Source organism: Ruditapes philippinarum, unplaced genomic scaffold, assembly GCF_026571515.1.
Source record: "Ruditapes philippinarum isolate M1 unplaced genomic scaffold, ASM2657151v2 ctg2791_1_1_1_1, whole genome shotgun sequence".
Taxonomy (NCBI): Eukaryota; Metazoa; Mollusca; class Bivalvia; order Venerida; family Veneridae; genus Ruditapes; species Ruditapes philippinarum.
This window is the reverse complement of record NW_026859068.1, coordinates 25,506-46,335: the sequence shown is the minus strand read 5'-3', so window position 1 is coordinate 46,335 and position 20,830 is coordinate 25,506. Positions and strand designations below refer to the sequence as shown.

The window sequence follows — 20,830 nt, the reverse complement described above, 5'->3', positions numbered from 1 at the left end:
AAAAGACAAAAAGAAAAATAATAAAATGTTTCAAAATTTCTTTGCCCTCGTTTAACAATCATCTACCACACAAGAGTAATCAGTTATTTATGCTTGACTATTTTCAGTGCTGCTCAATAAAACAAGGGCAATATCAACCAGGGAGCATTGTAGAAAGTTTCAATTCAATTAGTATTTTCTGAGATATAGGCTTGATCTATACTTACACATAAATCTGTTACAGGACGAATAATAAGGATCAAACAGTATTTCTGTTTTGGTAAAAAAAAAAAAACTTACCATCTGGATTGAAGGTAATGTCCTCAAAGTCACACCCACTGAATTTATTAATGGTTCCGTTGTTGATGCATCTGAGAACTTTTGACATTTTTGCAACTTGTAGTACATTTTCAGGAAGGCGATAGTACTCCCGGTGAATTCTGATATCGTGGCCCTGGAATGTCGCTAGCAGATCTTGAGAATTTTCTTTCAAGTTCAATATTTGAGCCAAGGTTGCAAGTTGCTTTCGAAGGTTAGTTGATGTGATCAAAGATGGATCCTCCATTCCACAACTTTTGGCCATTTTCCTTAATGCATCTGTGCCTCTGTATGGATTCTTTTCATTTTGTGGTGTGGCAAATAATAGGCCATCATCAGATACCCCTGCAGCTGATCTCATTTTCAGCAGCATTTCAATATTTTGTTGCATATCCTTTGTGAACAGCACAGGTACTTTTCGTCCCTTTTTGCCCCTAATTTCAACTCGAAGGTGCGTCTGGCAAAGCTTTTTCTCAAGCTCTGTCAAAACACTCATGACAACTGGATCAACTCTGCCACCCTTCTTTGCCATTTTATACTGTTGCACAGTCATTCTTTGAGCTTCCCCACTCCTTTTTCTATTGAATAATATTATGTGGGCCAAACAGACTTTGGCAAACTCAGGGTATTGTTCAGACAATTGTTCTTTATTTTCTGTCTGCATAAAAGCAGCTGCTTTTTTTTTTAGAAACTTGTTAAGCAGAACAACATCTTCAACTAGGGGTAGGTACTTTGGCTTATTATACTTTATGCTTTCAAGACTGCGTAAAGCCTGTGAGGATATGCTAGATTTCCATTTTAACTTGTACATTTTCAAGAATGACTCATATTTGTCCTTTTGAGCTTGGTCTTCTAATTTCAAAGCTTGAAAGTATGCCTCTTCTGCAACGCTTTTCATTCTATAGCCGAGATTTAAGGCTAATGAAGGGATCCCAAATGTGTTATTGTCAAACTGGCTTACTTCCTTGACACATTCAATAAAAATATCCCAATTGCTGGCTTTCATACATTCATCAATGGACTTTATGTTTCTAGATCTCAAAGTTATTAGAAGGCGACCTAATTCCCTCATTTTGTTTGAGGTGTACACAGTTTTGTGTTCTACTCCTTGCTTTTCGAATTCACTCATACCGAACTGTAAAATCAATGAATCTGACACAACAGCTTCTTTCACAGAATCGTCTCTCATTATGTTGAGAATGTTAGTCTCAAATTTTTCATTTTTACTTAATTTTGGAAGCATCTTCTTTCCAGCTGCAATTGGACCCATTCTTATATCAGAGTTACATTCATTTCTTTTTTTATTGCATGACTTTTGGTGTTTCCAAAGCTCTTTTTTCTTATAAAAACCTGAACAGAATTGACATGGGAGCAGACTGCTTATTTCACTTTCTTCTGCCTTCCTGTATTTCGGAATTATCTGTCCATGCCCTTTCTCAAGCACAGCAAAATTATGGGCAAAGTCCCCTTTGTTCACTAGCATTTCCCAAGCTTTTCTTCTTTTCTTGCTTTTGGCTTTTAAGGCAAGAACTCTTCCAACTTCCAATTCATTACTGTGGGAAGTTCCATAATGCCTTGCAATATTCTGGTCCAATTTATAACAAAACAAACACGCATGTGACTTGTTGCCTAAATTTCCTTTTGAATTTTTATTTGATTTCGTTACTTGTAATGTTTTTATACATGTGCTGACAGTCCTCATTACTGGAATAATTTCACTTACGTTTGCTTCATCTTCTCCCGCTGTAAAGATAAATAAAAACCGTGTTCATTTGAAATAGAATAAATTTTGCAAACTTTTTTCTGGTGTGACTTCATATTTTATGTAACAGTTTCCAGAAAGCATTAAATAACAGTAGCCCATTTTGTCAGGGGGGTTTACAGTAAGCTAAACATCCTACAGAGTTTGATTTGAAGTCTCCCTCAAGTGCTCATTTTGGAAGTAAATATTTTAATCTTAAAGTGCCTGCTGGTATTCAATGGAATTGCTCGAAAATGTGGAAGTGCATTATTTGCAATTTTGGGAATATTTTAGGTGCTTCTAAATATTTATTTCAGATTTTAGTGAAATGTGTGAAATTGTAAGAGATGTTCTTGAGAGTGTAGTTTATGTCCATAAGTGTAACTCTTGACAGGAATGATGACTGTTGGTGTGTCATGTTGATCCCAATTTGGCAATTTGAGAGAAATAGACAATAACAAGCAATTATCATAGTATTGCAAGCAATCCATAAGGCCCCTACCGGTTAGAACCCCAGCAACATTCTGAAGGGCCATTGGCCATTCAATTATGCCATTGAATGAATGAATGACATGATTGAACTTTATTTTTTTTTAGTTCTTAGTTTGTCTGTATCATAGTAATGAGTTAAGTTTCCCGGCCTAGTAAGGAAATTATGTTTATACAACAGATAATCAAAAGGTCCAGTTTTCTAAGGATTAGTAAATACGTTTTAACTTTTCTTTATTTTAAGTAAATTTGTTCAAAAAGTTACATGTATTTATAAGTGATCTCAGGAACAGGTTTTTATGAACAGACTATAACTCTGCCAAAAATAATCAAACCATGATCAAATTCGAACTTGACCTGTATTTTCGCATGACATATCCATATATCAAGTTTGAATTGAATGTGTAATACTGTTGGAGAGATAATGAACTGAAACTGAAAATTTCATATTATTTTCTTAGTAATAGGGGCATTACTCTACCAAAAATCATCGAACCATGACAAAATTCAAACAGTGAACTTGACCTGAATTTTCTCATAACATATCCATATGCCAAATTTGAGTTGAATGTGTGCAACCATTACTAAGATAATGAACGGAAACTGATGATGACAGAATGATAGAACAATGTAACACTATATATGGCACGGGCATAAAAAGACATGCAGAATCTCCAGACTGCCAGGCCATCCTTAAAAAATGTTTGTTTGCAGTAACCCCACCCAGAATATTTAAGGTGGGAGGTAGGTCGATTTTTTTTTTTATTGAACTGTACTCCCAAATAAACATGGAATTTCAAAATGCTATACAATATTATGCTTTGATAATCTTGAAACAATAAATAAATTGATAACTGAATTCAAACTTTATACGACCTACATTTTATTTCTTCTATTAACCTTTAAAAGAACGAAAACAAAGCACAAGGCATAATTTTCTGATTCCAAAAAAAAATTTTTTTATCCAGACCATGAAAAAAAATTTGAGTAGGGGCAAATTTTGTGAGTCAGTCGCATTACTGCAAACAAACATTTTTTTAAGGATGGCCCCATCTACCCATATTTCACAGGTTTCATTAAAATATTTTCAGTACTTGTAATATCATTGGATCCAGTTTTTATGTTAAATTTTCCATATATTCAGACTATTTCATGTCTTAAAATCTTCTTCAAATTTTCATTGAATTTAAATTGAATTGAAAGCAACTTAAATCAGGTCTGCAATATACGGCCAACATTGCCCTCTTGTTTAATTTTAAGACTGTAAAATATAGGAATGTAATGCTAAAATTATCAATGGAACAATAACACATGATCATATTCTTCCCCGAATAGTCAAATAATTTTTTGTTTTAACAAATCAAATATAACTATAACTCGGAAATGAGGAAGTTACTAGTAACAGCATACCTTGTAAAAGTTTGTTTTGTTTGGATTTTATGCCACACAGACACAGTATAGGTCATATGGCAACGTTCCAGCTTTACTGGTGGAGGAAGACCTCAGGTGCCCCTATGGCATTATTTCAGGCACAAACAGGCACCTGAGTAGAACCACCAACGTTCCCTAAGCTAGCTGGATAGCTTCCTCACATGGAAAAATCCAACCTTGTAAAAGAATTGAAATAGAGTTCTGGTTGTGGGCAATTAAAGATAGTTGTGGTTCTTGTATGTTGCAATTCCTTTCAATGTAGATGACCATTTATGAAGTTTTATTGAATACACCCAATGGGCCATTGTCAGTTTCTATATGAACTATGTAAATAACCGAGGTATATCAAGTGAAAAACAAGAGTTGTTTCCCTTAGTTACGAGTAAAAATCAATAACACTAGTGCAAAACAATGGAATTTTAGATGTTTTAAAACCTCTAGTTTGGCGCGATTTAATGCCTGATTTTAAAGTTTATTACACCAATGAAAAGCTTGTGATCTTAGCTTCGTCTCAGTATATATTTCAACACATTGTTTGACACTCAAGGTATTTAAATTTACAGTTGAACCTACCACAAGTCAGACCATTTTACATATGTTTTATACAGTGAGGTAAGCAATCCCGTTATTTTTACTTGCAATTCTATTGATAAGAAAAGCCTAATGTCTGCTAGTTTGGAATCCTTGTATTACTCTTTTTAATAAATTCAGAAAGAGTTACCCTTCTTGAGCTCTGCACATCCTCTCATTGTGTTTCACCATTGAATTCTAAACATTAGCTTTTAAGTTATGTACAAACAAGGAAAAGGAACAAAAGGCAATAACTTCAAATATTGAAGATGGAGTTATGGTCACTGTACACTGCACTTTTTCGCATTGCGCTTGACTATTGTATGCAGTTGTATTGAATTCCAACTACTAATTTTCAAATAATACACTGGACATAAAAAGGTAACAAAGGTCAAAAACTGAGTTATGGTTCTGTGCATTGCACTTCATCTCACTGCCCTTGACCATTGTTAAAAGTTTCATTGAATTCCAACAATTAATTTTCAAGATATGCACTAGACAATAAAAAGTAACAAAGGGCAACTCTTAAATGAGTCAAGAAAGAGTTATGGCTTCTGTGCACTGCGCTTCCTCTCAATATACAAGCAATGAAAAAGTAACAAAGGGCAATAACTCTATAATTACTTTGGACAGAGTTATGGTTCTTGTGCACTGCACTTCCTCTTATTGTGCTTTTATACGAAGTTGTTTTGAATTCCAACCAGTACTTTTCAAATAATGCTCCAGACATGAAAAAGTAAAAGGGCAATTACTCTATAATTAGTGAAGATGGAGTTATGGTTCCTGTGCACTGCACTTCCTCTACATGTGTTTGATCATTGTATGAAGTTATATTGAATTCCAACCATAAGTCTTCAAGTCAAGCTCCGGCCAAGGAAATTGCAACGGACAGTTGTACCGACCACAGGGTGACTTCTTTATACCCCTAAATCTTTGTTTTGGGAAAATAATGACCAATATATTCCTAACAATATTTTAACAGGCCAGACATACATGCATGCCATTGCATACAAAATAATTTCACCAAAAAAAACATGCATGTACCTGACAAATCTTCATCAGTGGAATCTCCCTCATCAGACTCAGCAACATAATCCGAATCATTTACGTCGTCATTGTCATCACCATCGTAATCCTGAAATAATGAAAAATAATAAGTAAAAAAATATACTTATCAGATATAAAAAATAATATATAAAGTAAATTTAATCAAGCAATGATTATATACAAATAAATTTTTTTGACAAAATATTTTTGTAACAAGAGGGCCCTGAAGTCGCTCACCTGTACATAGACCCCCTGGAGCGGGGCCAGTTTAAAGCCCGGGGCTTTTATTTGAACAAACTTTGTAGACAACCATTAGAAGTTTTTTCATGCTAAACATCTAAAGTCTAGCTCGTTGGGATTTTTAAAAGATTTTTTAAAGTTTTTTCTGTACACATAGTTAAAAACAATGACACACCTGGGGCAGGGCCAGTTTTGACCCCAGGGCTTTTATTTGAACAATCTTTGTAGACACTTACTAGAAAATGTTTCATGCTTAATATATAAACTCTACTCGTATAAGGAAAATCAATGTCCCCCGGGGCGGGGCCAATTTTGACTCCAGGGCTTTTATTTGAACAAACTTTGAAGACACTCACTAGAACATACTTGGTGCTTAATATCTAAACTCTAGCTATTTGAGTTTTTTCAAAGACGATTTTTCAATTTTTGCTATAGTTTTACACATATTGGGAAAATGAATGACCTCCGGGGTGGGGCCAATTTTGACCCCAGGGCTTTTATTTGATGTTTCATGCTTAATATCTAAACTCTAGCTATTTGGTTTTTTCCAAAGAAGTTTTTTTAAGTTTTTCCTATAAACATATAAGGAAATTTGGAAAATCAATGACCCCCAGGGCCGGGCAAATTTTGACCCCAGGGCTTTTATTTGAACAAACTTGGTAGACATTCAATTAGAGGATGTTTCATACTAAATATCTTAGCTCTAGCTCTTTGGGTTCTTTAAAAGAAGATTTTTTTAAGTTTTTATTCCATGTATATATGGAAAATCAATGACCCCCTGGGGTGGGGCCAACTTTGACCCCAGGACTTTTATTTGAACAAACTTGATAGACATCCATTAGAAGATGTTTCATGCTAAATATCTTAGCTCTAGCTCTTTTGGTTCTTTAAAAGAAATGTTTTTAAAGTTTTTACTATATGTATATAGGGAAAATCAATGACCCCCTGGGACGGGGCCAATTTTGACCCCAGGGCTTTTATTTGAACAATCTTGGTAGACACCCATTAGAAGATGTTTCATGTTAAATATCTTAGCTCTAGCTCTTTGGGTTCTTTAAAAGAAATTTTTTTAAAGTTTTTACTATATGCATATAGGGAAAATCAATGACCCCCTGGGGCCCCGCCAATTTTGACCCAAGGGCTTTTATTTGAACAAACTTAGTAGACACTCACCAGAAGATGTTTCATGCCAAAAATCAAGCTCTAGCTCTTTGTGTTTTTAGAAGAAGATATTTTAAGTTTTTTCTTTTAGTTGCCATGGCAACCAGATTTCTGCATGGAATTAAATTCTGTTAAATTTGGTGACCACCAAAGGAACATTCCTGTGTAGTTTGGATGAAATTGGCTAAGTGGTTTATGAGGAGATGTCATTTAAAGTAAAAGTTTACGAACGCCGGACGGACGCCAGACGGACGCCAGAAGAAAAGCGATCACAAAAGCTCACCCTGTCACTTTGTGACAGGTGAGCTAAAAAGTTGATTAACTTTTTTGTTAATGGCATTGCGTAGAATAAAAATACAAAAATACTGCCCTCACTGAAACATTGGGGTCATATGTAAAATTTAATGCAGTGTATCTCTCAAAAATATTTTACAATAATGACATCAAAGGTTGAAGATGCATTGTCTGGAGGTATGGAAATTTGATCTTTAAAATTGAGGATAAAACCATTCTTGAAAGACTTGCAAGAACCTTCAACACTATTCAAAACAAGAGCTGTCATAGAAAGCAGTGAAGCTAATTAAAGACTAGACCGAAGCTAATTAAATACTAAAAATATGTCCATAGGACACGGGTGCCCCCACCGTGCCACTGTTCTGTCAATCTTTTTACTAAGTCAAGGGAAAAAACTCTACTGGATTAATCCACAAGCTAAACCCCAGGTGCAAATCTACATATGCTGAGCAACCTGCCCATAAGGTCTAATGACTATGTCAAATCCTTTTTGAGTAACTTGCGACACAAGTTGAAAATTGCAAAAATTTTCTAAGTCAAGGGCAATAACTCTAAAAATACTAAATAAATCCAGAGTAAAATACCTGGTGCACAACTGCACATGCTGATCAATATTCCTGTAAAGTAACATGACTGTAGGTCAAATACTTTTTGAGTTATGTGCGACATAAGTTGAAAATTGCAAAATTTTACTAAGTCAAGGGCAATAACTCTGAAAATACTAAAAATATCCACACGAAAATACCCAGGTGCACAATAACACATGCTGATCAACATTCCTGTAAAGTTTCATGACTCTAGATCAAATACTTTTTGAGTTACGTGCGACACAAAAGTGAACGGACGGATGGAAGGACGGACGGACGGACAGACAAGGGTAAATCTATCCCGGGACAACCAATATTCAATCAGTTAAGCCATTTTTAGCCAATAATAAATGGAAGGGGAAATTATATGTTAAATTTATTTTAGCTATTAATGCATCTATCAACACTTATTCATTTTCAGGTTTGTACAGTTTCAAAAAGTCTTTATTAGAAATCCAATAAAAACAATACGACCTACTCGGGTCACTCCCAGGAATATTTTAACCTAAATTCAAACAGCAGGGTAATCACCATGGAAAATTTGTTAAAGATAAATCAGGGCCACTTAAAATTGTAGAAAATTTCACAATAGTCTATTCAACGATTTTAAACAGTTTTTTTTAAGATTTTAAAAAACTTACACTAAATGTTATAACATATGTACAGCACAATGTATTGGTATGACTACTGTTAATGTGTATAAAAAGGCAGTTAAAGGTGTCATTTCTTAGTATGCTATTTGGGGTGCAAAATGATAAATGCATTGAATATTTACAGCCATTTTACCTTCCATACTTTATAATATTAGCAAATATGGAAACTTGTCTAGATGTGCCAGCTGGTCTTGCTTACAAAACAATTATTCTACAATCATCACATGAAAAAATTTGATAACAATATAAGATTTTATTAATAAGGACCCCCCATGTAAAATCTGATGAATATTTAGTGGTACATCATATAAATAAATGTTTAAATACACCTAGGACTGAGGTAAATGGTAAAACTCTTTAGCCAATACTTTATGAAAAAATTAACTTGCTTGGAAAAATTTTTACCACTATTTTAAACAAGTGACTTTTCGGATATAATGAAAGTTGAACAATTCATATTGTGTCACTTAAAACTAACAGTTTCTTATTGTTTTTCTGATAATATCTGACAATTAATCAAGTGTGGCATTCCTGCAAGTTTTGAAGTTAAAACAACATGTGACTTTATGCAATTTAGTCAGGCATGACATCAGTGCCACATAATTAAGAATGTGTTTGAATTTAGGTTGTGATTGAAAATTGGTTGTTTGGGGATAAATGCCCGCCACTAACGTGGGGGCACAACTAGACGCAGTAAGGAAGACAAAACTATGAAAGAAAATCAATTATGTTATCAAAATGTGTTTCTGTATCAGTATCAAGAAAGCACTCAAATGTTCTATATTTTTGCACATCAGAGTACCATATAACTAGTTATTTCTGTGGGTGCAAATTTTTGCGTTTTGTGCTGAAAATGGGTATGTTGATTTTTTGCAAATTCAATTTCTGCGTTTTTCATCAAAAACTTTTATAAAAATTAATTTATGTGTTTTCATATTAAATTTACAGCCTACAAACACAATCTTGCTAAACTTATTATGCGATAAACTACAGTTGGCATGGTACTAAATGCGTCCACCTTTCTCAAGCGACTTTTTTATTAAGCGACCGCATAAAATCGTTCCCAATGATTTCTACTGTTTAATTTAATTCCATTAAACATCGGCCCAAATGTACAAAATTAAGTGTTAAAGTATCTATTAAACGGCGGTGACAAACAATCGTCCCTGCGGGCATTCTCACAAGTGTTAAGCGAGTAGGTTAGATGTGTACAAGCAAAAAAACAAATATTTTTCATAATCATTGGTCACAAATAATCGTCATTTAAAAACCAAAATGAATAACAATTGCAATGGTTTCAAAATCGGATTTTCCGATCGTAATATTTATTGTGACATATTTTGTCAGAGCAATAACGCATCGCAACACCGCATTTGCATAGTTTTGTCATATGCTCAGAGTGAACTCCTTTATCGAAAATGACGTCAGATATAGCTAAAAAAAGACAGACAACTAATAAGACCGGATAAATTGTATGAGGAAATCGTGCATAGAATTGAGTCTGAGTAGTGTTGGGTATCGGACTCAAAAATCTCTATCGATAATCGGACCACCCAAATCGATTATCTGCCGATAGTATTATTGCATTTTTTATGGTCCTATTTTCTTTTAAGGTACCAATCCTTGTATGTATTTTTTAATACCATAGTGGCCATATTTTGAGAGTAAACTCTTGTCTCCAAGATCAAAGTAAGATTTACTCTTTGAATTCAAAACAAACAACAAAAATACCTAATACAACCTTGTGACAAGCAATTTTTGTATTAAACAATGTACGACTTTATGACAGTCAATATTAGTACTAGTCAACTAGTCAAAATATTGCAGATCAGTAATTTAACTACAGTAGATATGTATTATGTCATTATTATTATGTTATTTATAATATTATGTCATTACACACTATAATTTTCCAAAGTACATTGTAGTTTTCACAAAATAGTATAAGCAATTCAGTGGTGGTAGAACACTGAAAATTACCGATTTTTAAAAAGGACTATCGATTGTGGCTGATTTTGGGTTGGTCCAATTAGTTATCGACTTTCAGAGACAATCAGGACAACATTAAGTCTGAGTAAATAGCAAATGTCATTGATTGTAGTCGAAATAAAAACGCAAAAACGTAGTGAACTAAACATTACAGAACCGAGCCTTTCATTGCTGATGGTATGATGCTTTACAGAATACATGTAGTATCCCATTAAATATGACCCTTCGACAAAAAAAGACAAAAAAAACCTTGATCTCTAAAAATCTTTCTGAATTTGAAATCGAAATAGTGTGAAAACTGATTGTTGAAAAAAATCAAGAAGTTTAAAACTCATTGCATAAAAAATTATCTGGAGCTCTGGCTGATGATTCTAAAGTATGTTCAGCAGAAGATGTGTATGAACATATTAAAAATATAAGACAATATGCTTTGTTTCATGGTCAAAATGACTGTTGAAAGTATTATGAGCATAGATCACATTTGTACACAAATTTCTACTAAAAAACAAATCAAACAATATTGATGACTTTTTTTTAAAAAAGGCATAAATGTAATTATAAAACTGAAATACATACGTAACATTGTATAGTTTCTGTTTTTATAAAAAAGATGTTATTATATCTATGACTTATAATAAAAAGTCTCAAATTTTCCAGAATTCTATTAAGAGACCACGTTTTGGCAGTCCCTTGAGTGGTCTCTAAATACAATGTCAATCAATAGGGGTCTTCTACCCAATATGGACAATCATCTTATAAAGTTTGAATATTGTGGGCTAAAGAGATCTTAAGTTATGCTCCGGAAACTGTTTTCAGTTTTAAAGTAATAGTGACCTTGACCTCTGACCTTGTGACCCCAAAATCAATAGGGGTCTTCTACCCTACATGGACAACATCACATGAAGTTTGAATATTGTGGGCCACACGGAACATAAGTTATGCTCCGGAAACTGTTTTCAGTTTTAAAGTTGTAGTGACCTTGACCTTTGACCTTGTGACCCCATAATCTATATGGTCTTCTACCAAATAAGGACAACATCACATTAAGTTTGAATATTGTGGGCCAAATATAACTTAATTCATGCCCTGGAAACTGTTTTCAGTTTTAAGGTAAAAGTGACCTTGAACTTTTACCTTGTGACCCCAAAATCAAGAGGTCCTTTACCCAATATGGACAATGATCCTATGAAGTTTGAACACCGTGGGCCAAATAGAACTTAAGTTATGTTCCAGAAACTGTTTTCAGTTTTAAGGTAATAGTGACCTTTGACCTTGTGACCCCCCCCCCCCCAAAAAAAAAATAGGGGTCTTCTACCCAGTATAGACACACATCCTATGAAGTTTAAATATTGTGGGCAAAACGGAACTTAAGTTATGCTCTGTTTAAGGTGATTGTGACCTTGACCTTTGACCTTGTCACCCCAAAATCAATAGGGGTCTTCTACCCAATATGGACAAGTTTGAATACTGTGGGCCAAATTGAACTAAAGTTATGCCTCGAAAACCAAATTGCTAATGGATGGAAGGACAGATGGATGGACTAATAAGACAAACGGACGGACGCCAGAGGGTATAAAATAATATGCCCAAAATTCTTTCAGGCATGTAAAAAGAAATTGATGTTTTAAAGTAAAATCATAAGTTCAAAGAGGAAATAACTCTTGAAAAAAGATGCTAGGGTTATGAACCTTGTTATGCATGATGTGAGAAATGACAAAAACAATTATTTTTATTAAGTCTAGAGTAAATATTATTTATAATAACAAAGGTAATACTAAAAGAATCAATAAGTTAAAAAATTAAATGGAGAAAATTCTAGGAATACAGTAGCTTCCATTTTATAACTCTTACTTTCAGAACACAGGATCAAAACCATATTCAATACGCCTTCATGTAGCTTATAGTATCTAGCGTGTACATGGTAGTTATTGATTCTACTTTAGCCATACCACCAAAGAATAACAAGAAAATGGCCAATTGTTAATGCACTGCCAAACCCCCTGGCAGCCATGTTTATTGACTAAATAAAATTTGGTACAGGGTCACTCATTTTATTTTTTCAAATTGAACCAGTGATTAGTGTAGAGGATTAACAATCCTTTTCCGTTAGGTTGCCGTTGCCAGAGTTCTGCAAGGAATCACTTCAGGGTTTTTTCTCAGTGTCTTGGGATTATGATTTATACACATGTAATTGGAAATTTTAGCGCATAAATTAGTAAAATTTGGAAACTTGATCACATAATCTAGCAACATTACTTTCTCATTATCATGCTAGATATGGCACTACTTTAATACCTTTGAAGTAAAAAGTCTACTATCTTTGTTATTGTCAGATTTTGACAAACTTTTTTTTTTAAATGTTAATTTTGAACTTACAAATTCAAATTTGGAAAAATGTATACTTTTTGGAATTGGGAACAAGACCACATATAGGCTATAAAAACAGATAAAAAAATCCCACATGAAGTGCTCAGGTGAGGATTTAAGCCCTAAATTCACAATCATAAATGCTTCGGTTCCACTCACACGTTTTTTTTTATTGTTAAGTTGTTTTGGTAGAATAAATGTCAATCTTAAAATGTACATACCTCCTCTGTGCTTTCCACTTCAAGTGCATCTCTGTCTTCCTCCTGCAATTCTATGTCCTCAATATTATTTTCATCACTAATTGCCATGTCTTCCTCATCGCTGGTTGCCAGACCTTCCTCATCGCCAATTGCCACTCCTCCTTCATCACCTGTTGCCATGCCTTGCTCATCACTGGCTGCAATGCCACCCTTATCTATCTCTGATGCCTGAAAGTAAAATTGGCAATTAGTGAGCTATCACTTGTTGTGATAAATACTCCAAAATTACAGCAAGGAATGTACAACTGTTTTTGAAACTTATGTTTATATCTGATTAAGTTCCATAACTGCCTTAACATAAAAATGTACACACCTTCTCTTTGCCTTCTATTTCCAGTGCATCTATTTCTTCCTCCTGTCTGTTAATGAGCTTGAGATTATGCTCATTGTTTGTTGCCAGACCTCCCTCATCGCCAATTGCTATGCCTTCCTCGTCACCAGTGGCCATGCCTCTCTCATCACCAGCTGCCATGCCTCTCTCATCTATCTCTGATGCCTGAAAGTAGAATTGGCAATTAGTGAGCTATAACATAATGTGATAAATACCCCTAAAACACAGGAAGGAATGTACAACTGTTTTTGAAACTTATGTTTATATCTTATTAAGTTCCATAACTGCCCTAACATAAAAATGTACACACCTTCTCTTTGCCTTCTATTTCCAGTGCATCAATTTCTTCCTCCTGTCTGTTGAGGTTATGCTCATTGCTTGTTGCCAGACCTCTCTCATCACCAGCTGCCATGCCTCTCTCATCTATCTCTGATGCCTGAAAGTAAAATTGGCAATTAGTGAGCTATCACTGAATGTGATAAATACCGCTAAAACACAGCAAGGAATGTACAAGTGTTTTTGAAACTTATGTTTATATCTTATTAAGTTCCATAATTTCGATAACATAAAAATGTACACACTTTCTCTTTGCCTTCTATTTCCAGTGCATCTATGTCTTCCTCCTGTCTGTAAATGAGCTTGAGATTATGCTCATTGTTTGTTGCCAGACCTCCCTCATCGCCAATTGCTATGCCTTCCTCATCACCAGTGGCCATACCTCTCTCATCACCAGCAGCCATGCCTCTCTCATCTATCTCTGATGCCTGAAAGTAAAATTGGCAATTAGTGAGCTATCACTTGACGTGATAAATACCCCTTAAACACAGCAAGGAATGTACAACTGTTCTTAAAACTTTTGCTTATATCTTAAATTCAAAGTTCCATAATTTCGATAACATAAAAATGTACACACCTCCTCTTTGCCTTCTATTTCCAGTGCATCTATGTCTTCCTCCTGTCTGTTAATGAGCTTGAGATTATGCTCATTGTTTGTTGCCAGACCTCCCTCATCGCCAATTGCTATGCCTTCCTCATCACCAGTGGCCAGACCTCTCTCATCACCAGCTGCCATGCCTCTCTCATCTATCTCTGATGCCTGAAAGTAAAATTGGCAATTAGTGAGCAATCACTGAATGTGATAAATACCCCTAAAACACAGCAAGGAATGTACAAGTGTTTTTGAAACTTATGTTTATTCTCTTATTAAGTTCCATAATTTCGATAACATAAAAATGTACACACCTTCTCTTTGCCTTCTATTTCCAGTGCATCTATTTCTTCCTCCGTTCTGTTAATGAGCTTGAGGTTATGCTCATTGCTTGTTGCCAGACCTCTCTCATCACCAGCTGCCATGCCTCTCTCATCTATCTCTGATGCCTGAAAGTAAAATTGGCAATTAGTGAGCTATCACTTGACGTGATAAATACCCCTTAAACACAGCAAGGAATGTACAACTGTTCTTAAAACTTTTGCTTATATCTTAAATTCAAAGTTCCAGAATTTTGATAACATAAAAATGTACACACCTCCTCTTTGCCTTCTATTTCCAGTGCATCTATGTCTTCCTCCTGTCTGTAAATGAGCTTGAGATTATGCTCATTGTTTGTTGCCAGACCTCCCTCATCGCCAATTGCTATGCCTTCCTCATCACCAGTGGCCATGCCTCTCTCATCACCAGCTGCCATGCCTCTCTCATCTATCTCTGATGCCTGAAAGTAAAATTGGCAATTAGTGAGCTATCACTGAATGTGATAAATACCCCGAAACACAGCAAGGAATGTACAACTGTTTTTGAAACTTTTGTTTATATCTGATTAAGTTCCATAACTGCCTTAAAATAACAAGAGCACCGCTAGGCGGGGCATTATATGCCCGAAATCTTTTTTTTTTTCTTTTTTAGGAGAATGAAGCATTTGTAAGACATTACATAAATAAAGTTTAACCTTCTTCAAAAAGCAATCCTCCTTTAAAGTTTGAATACTGTGGGCCAAATAGAACTAAAGTTTTGCTCTGGAAACTGTTTTTAGTTTTGAAGTAATAGCAACCTTGAACTTTGTCCATGTGACTCTAAAATCAAGAGGGGTGTTCTGCCTAATATGGACAATCATCCTATGAAGTTTGAATATTATGGACCAAATAGACCTTATGTCATACTCTGGAAATTGTTTTCAGTTTTAAAGTAATAGTGACCTTGACTTTTGACGTTGTGACCCCAAAATCAATAGGGGATTTCTATCCAATATGGACAATCATCCTATGAAGTTTGAACACTGTGGGCCAAATGGAACTTAAGTTATATTCTGGAAACTGTTTACAGTTTTAAGGTAAAAGTGACCTTGATTTTTGACTTGCAACCCCAAAATTTATAGAGGTCCTCTACCCAATATGGACAATTATCCTATGAAGTTTGAATATTGCGGGCTTTATAAAACATAAGTTATGCTCCGGAAACTGTTTTTAGTTTTAAAGTCATAATGACCTTGACCTTTGACCTTGTGACCCCAAAGTCAAAAAGAGTCTTCTATCCAACATAGACAATCATCATATGAAGTTTGAACACTGTGGGCCAAACAGAACTTAAGTTATGCTCCGGATATTGTTTTCAGTTTTAGGGTGAAAGTAACCTTGACCTTGTGACCCAAAAATCAATAGAGGTATTCTACCCAATATGGACAATCATCCTACGAAGTTTGAATATTGTGGGCCATATGAAACCTTAAGTTATGCTCCGGTAACCAAATAGCTAACGGATGGACAGGCAGATTGACGGACGTACTCACAAAATGGTACTTAAGTGACTTTTCCTTTGATCTTTTTGGTCATTTTTAGTCACACAAGGCATGAAAACAGACACACAAGTAAAAACTGAATGAATTGGATCAAAGAGAATTAACTGTTACTCACTGATCTTAAAGTACCTCTGGGTTCGTATGAATAGACAGACAGATGGATGCCAGGGGGTATACCATAATATGCCCGAAATTCTTTAGATCACATAAAAATGTACATACCTCCTCTTTGCCTTCTATTTCCAGTGCATCTATGTCTTCCTCCTGTCTGTTTATGAGCTTGAGATTATGCTCATTGCTTGTTGCCAGACCTCCCTCATCACTGGTAGCCAAGCAACCCTCATCTTTCTCTGATGCCTGAAAGTAAAATTGGCAACTTGTCTTTACACTGACTGTGATTAATTCCTACAATTTTTCCTCTGCAAGTCTATATAAACCATTCTACACTGTGGATCAAACTTTACTTTAAAGCTCATTTTGCCACATTCGAAGTATTTAATATGACAAGTTATTGCAAATGTATATTAATCTAAAGGGCAAATAACAATAATCTGTCAAAACAAGGGGCCCCACGTGGCCGGGTGGTTAAGGTCGCTGACTTGAGATCACAGGTCCCTCACAGCTGTAGGTTCGATCCTCAATCCGGTGAGGAAGCCGTCCAGCTGGCTTATGGAAGGTCGGTGGTTCTACCCAAGTGCCCACTCGTGCCTGAAATAATGCCCAGAGGGGCACCTGAGGTCTTCTTCCACCAATAAAGCTAGAAAAAATCAACGAAAAGTCTCGGCTGGACGCTCTAGGATGGCCCGACTTGAGTGTATGGTCGCCCATGGTCCGGCAGTGACCTTAAATAAACGCATTAAAAAAAAAAATCTGTCAAAACAAATCAACATGCCTTCCATTTCTCTAGACGGAAAGTCCTGTCAAGAATGGTGAATTCCTCTCCCCAATTCAAAAGTCTCTCACTACTACCACAACTGAAGTCTGTTAACATCACCTATGAAAGAACATTAAATTTAAAATATAAATTCTTGAAATGTTTGCCTTTATTTCCTTTCTGCAATTTATACAAGTAATGATAACCTATACATATAATAAATGCACAGGTTCTTTCATAGAAGCAAAAACATGTCACACTATTTTTGTATCCCCTCTTCCCCGACCTCCCTTCTACTGGATATTTATCAGTCACGAAAATTTTGCAATTGTCAGAAAGTGGACATTTTGTGTGTGGAAATATTCATGAAAATATGAGTTCTTGAATTTATAACTGTTTCTGTGATATCATCAATTAAGCAGGTGCATGTTATGAATATGCGACTATTGTAAATCATTCTATTCAATACCTTCATTAAAATTATTTTAAATATACATTGTTACTTTGAGAAAGGACCTGATCACACATCTTTGTCATATTTTGAAACATTCTTTTGTTAAATGAATGACCTGTTGTGTTGTTAACACATACAGTGTTTCATTGAAACATTTGTGATTTGTTAAAACCAAACTTTAACAATAATTTCAATTCGTAAAAATCGCAAATATTTCCACATCACAAACTTAACCACTTACACAGTAATTTAACAGAGAAGTTGAGACATTTTGTGCAGCTGAACAAAACCTGCCAATAATGTGCAACAGGCTTAGTAATGATCAGAACTGTGAAGTTTTGTCAAAATCTGCCAGCACTTCGAGGAGTGAAAGCCAAGCAAGATTTTACTATTTTTAGCTCTTCAACTTGATGAATTTTGTGACCATTTTGTACAGTGGAGAAGAATGTGCTAGCAATGTGCCTAACAAGTCTTTGTATTCATCACTCTCTTAAAGTTCCATCAAAATCTACCCAGTAGTGTGAATACTGAACAAGATTGATCTATATTTAGCTCTAGTGGCCACTTAGTTCAGCTAAGCAGAACAAGCTAACAATACATGCAACAAGGCTTGGTAAAAATCAATCCTTTCCAGTTTTGTTGAAGTTCACCTGGCTGTTTGGGCTGTGAAAGCTAGACAAGATATTTCTATTTTTTGCTCTTGCTGCCATTTTGTGCAACGGTGCAAAAAACATGCCAGCTGTACAAGCCAAATGAGGACAAATAGATGGGGGGGACATAATGTACTAAAATATGCCATAGAGGTACATGGTCAATTGATACATGTAGTGACTAACAGTCTGTGTTAACTATAATATATATACAATGTAGTGACTTGCATAGTGTGTACTGTGTAGTGACTTGCATAGTGTGTACTGCATAATGACTTGCATAGTATGTACTGTGTAGTGACTTGCATAGTGTATACTGCACATGTCAGACTTGCATCATGAGTGTGTACTGTGTAGTGACTTGCATAGTGTGTATTGCAGGGCTTGAGCTAGGTCAAAATTTTAGGGAGAAGTGACTTCTCCCTCTAGGTGACTTAGGGAGAAGTGAGGAGACTTCAAGGGCAATAACTCTAAAAATACTAAATATATCCACACAAAAATACCTGGTGCACAACTACACATGCTGATCAACATTTCCTGTAAAGTTTCATGACTCTATATCAAATACTTTTTGAGTTACGTGTGACACAAGTTGAAAATTACAAATTTTTACTAAGTCAAGGGCAATAACTCTAAAAATACTGAATAAAATAAAACCACACCAAAATATTCAGGTGCACAACTGTACATGCTGATCAACATTCCTGTTAAGTTTCATGATTCTAGGTCAAATACTTTTTGAGTTACATGCGACAACTAAGAGAACGGACGGATGGAAGGATAGACTTTGGTAAATCTAAATGCCTCCCACCCCCCACCCCTAAACAATAAGAAACACCTTTTAAATAAGAAATTTCTACTATAAATCTTCTTTTCATAAATGTATACCTAAAGCACGCACAATAAAAATATACTACATGTGAGTATATTTAGTTGGTAACAATTTTCAGGGCAAATAGAGCAGTGCCACTTGCCATTGGCGTCTTTTATCAGTCAGATTGGCCAAAACGCATCAACAATTATCAACAATTATGTATATGTGGGTGTCTTTAATGATGCAATCGGCAAAAATTGATTAAATCTGTCGCCATTTTGTGTTATTGTCAACAAATAGCTGCAGTATGTTAGTGTGTCACTAATTGGTCAATCCAATGCGCGTTCTGATTCCTCAATCGCATGAATACATGAATACAAAAAAGATATACATAGTGAACTCTTGCCTTGCTGTGTGTGTAAGACTTTTGTTGATGTTGACATGCTTTCTTAACTAGTGGACTAACGGTAATTGGTTGTAATTGAGAAGTAAACAAATTGTTAACGGACCTAGAATTGTAAACAGGTATCACAGATCATTTAACAAGAGGGCCATCAAGAGGGCCATGATGGCCCTGAAGTCGCTCACCTGTATATAGGCCCCAGGAACGGGGCAAGTTTAAACCCCAGGGCTTTTATTTGAACAAACTTGGTAGACACCCATTAGAAGAAGTTTCATGCTAAATATCTTAGCTCTAGCTCTTTGGGTTCTCTAAAAGAAGATTTTTTTAAGTTTGCAGTGCTATACACTATAAGGAAAATCAATGACCCCCGGGGCGGGGCCAATTTTGACCCCAGGGCTTTTATTTGAACAAACTTGGTAGACATCCATTAGAACATGTTTCATGCTAAATATCTTAGCTCTAGCTCTTTGGGTTCTTTAAAAGATGATTTTTTAAGTTTTTACTATATGCAGATAGGGAAAATCAATGACCCCCTGGGGCAGGGCCAATTTTGACCCCAGGGCTTTTATTTGATCAAACTTGGTAGACATCCATTTGAACATGCTTCATGTTAAATATCTTAGCTCTAGCTCTTTGGTTTTTTTTAAAAGAAGCTTTTATTAAGTTTTTACAATAGGCATATAGGGAAAATCAATGACCCGCTGTGGCGGGGCCAATTTTGACCCAAGGGCTTTTATTTGAACAAACTTGGTAGACACTCACTAGAAGATGTTTCATGCAAAATATCTAAGCTCTAGCTCTTTGAGTTTTCTAGAAGGAGATTTTTAAAGTTTTTTCTTTTGGTTGCCAGAGTTCTGCATGGAATTAAATTCTTTGAACAATTTTCAAAGGTGACCACCAAAGGAACATTCCTGTGAAGTTTGGATGAAATTGGCTTAGTGGTTTATGAGGAGATGTCATTTCAAGTAAGTTTACAGACGACGGACGGACAAACGCCGGCTGGACGCCGGACGAAAAGCTATTTGTTTTAGGCAAAGTCACTGATCCGAAGGCAACTTCTTCGCCCAATTCCCCCCCCCCTCAGCTCAAGCCCTGTATAGTGACTTGCATAGTATGTGCTGTGTAGTGACTTACATAGTCTGTACTGCAAAGTGACTAGCATAATGTGTACTGTGTAGTAACTTGCATAGTATGTTCTGCTTTTTTTAAATAACAGACCTTCCAGCAACCTTTGACAATTAAGTAGGAAAAAATTGTAAAAGGATTTCTACCCAAAAAGGAGGAAAAGTAGGAGTTTCATAGAAATTTCATCAATTTCAGTCATAAATATGACATATTTCGAAGTTGAAGATTAAAAAAACAGACACTATGTGGCTTTCTTTAATTTAT

The 20,830-nt window shown here is 35.4% G+C and overlaps 1 protein-coding gene across 1 annotated transcript in view; it reads right to left on the bottom strand.

The window, feature by feature from the left end:
• The window catches only part of LOC132755059 (uncharacterized), a 51,119-nt gene that overhangs the window by 12,565 nt on the left and 17,724 nt on the right, over positions 1 to 20,830 (bottom strand). The window contains exons 6-13 of the mRNA XM_060745847.1: positions 17,139 to 17,240; positions 16,469 to 16,603; positions 14,984 to 15,166; positions 14,700 to 14,834; positions 14,371 to 14,553; positions 13,088 to 13,294; positions 5,573 to 5,663; positions 280 to 2,040 (exon numbers count right to left, since the gene is read on the bottom strand). Of these exons, the coding sequence (XP_060601830.1) occupies positions 280 to 2,040; positions 5,573 to 5,663; positions 13,088 to 13,294; positions 14,371 to 14,553; positions 14,700 to 14,834; positions 14,984 to 15,166; positions 16,469 to 16,603; positions 17,139 to 17,237 (2,794 nt within the window). The 5' untranslated portion in view covers positions 17,238 to 17,240. The remainder of the gene's footprint in view (positions 1 to 279; positions 2,041 to 5,572; positions 5,664 to 13,087; positions 13,295 to 14,370; positions 14,554 to 14,699; positions 14,835 to 14,983; positions 15,167 to 16,468; positions 16,604 to 17,138; positions 17,241 to 20,830) is intronic.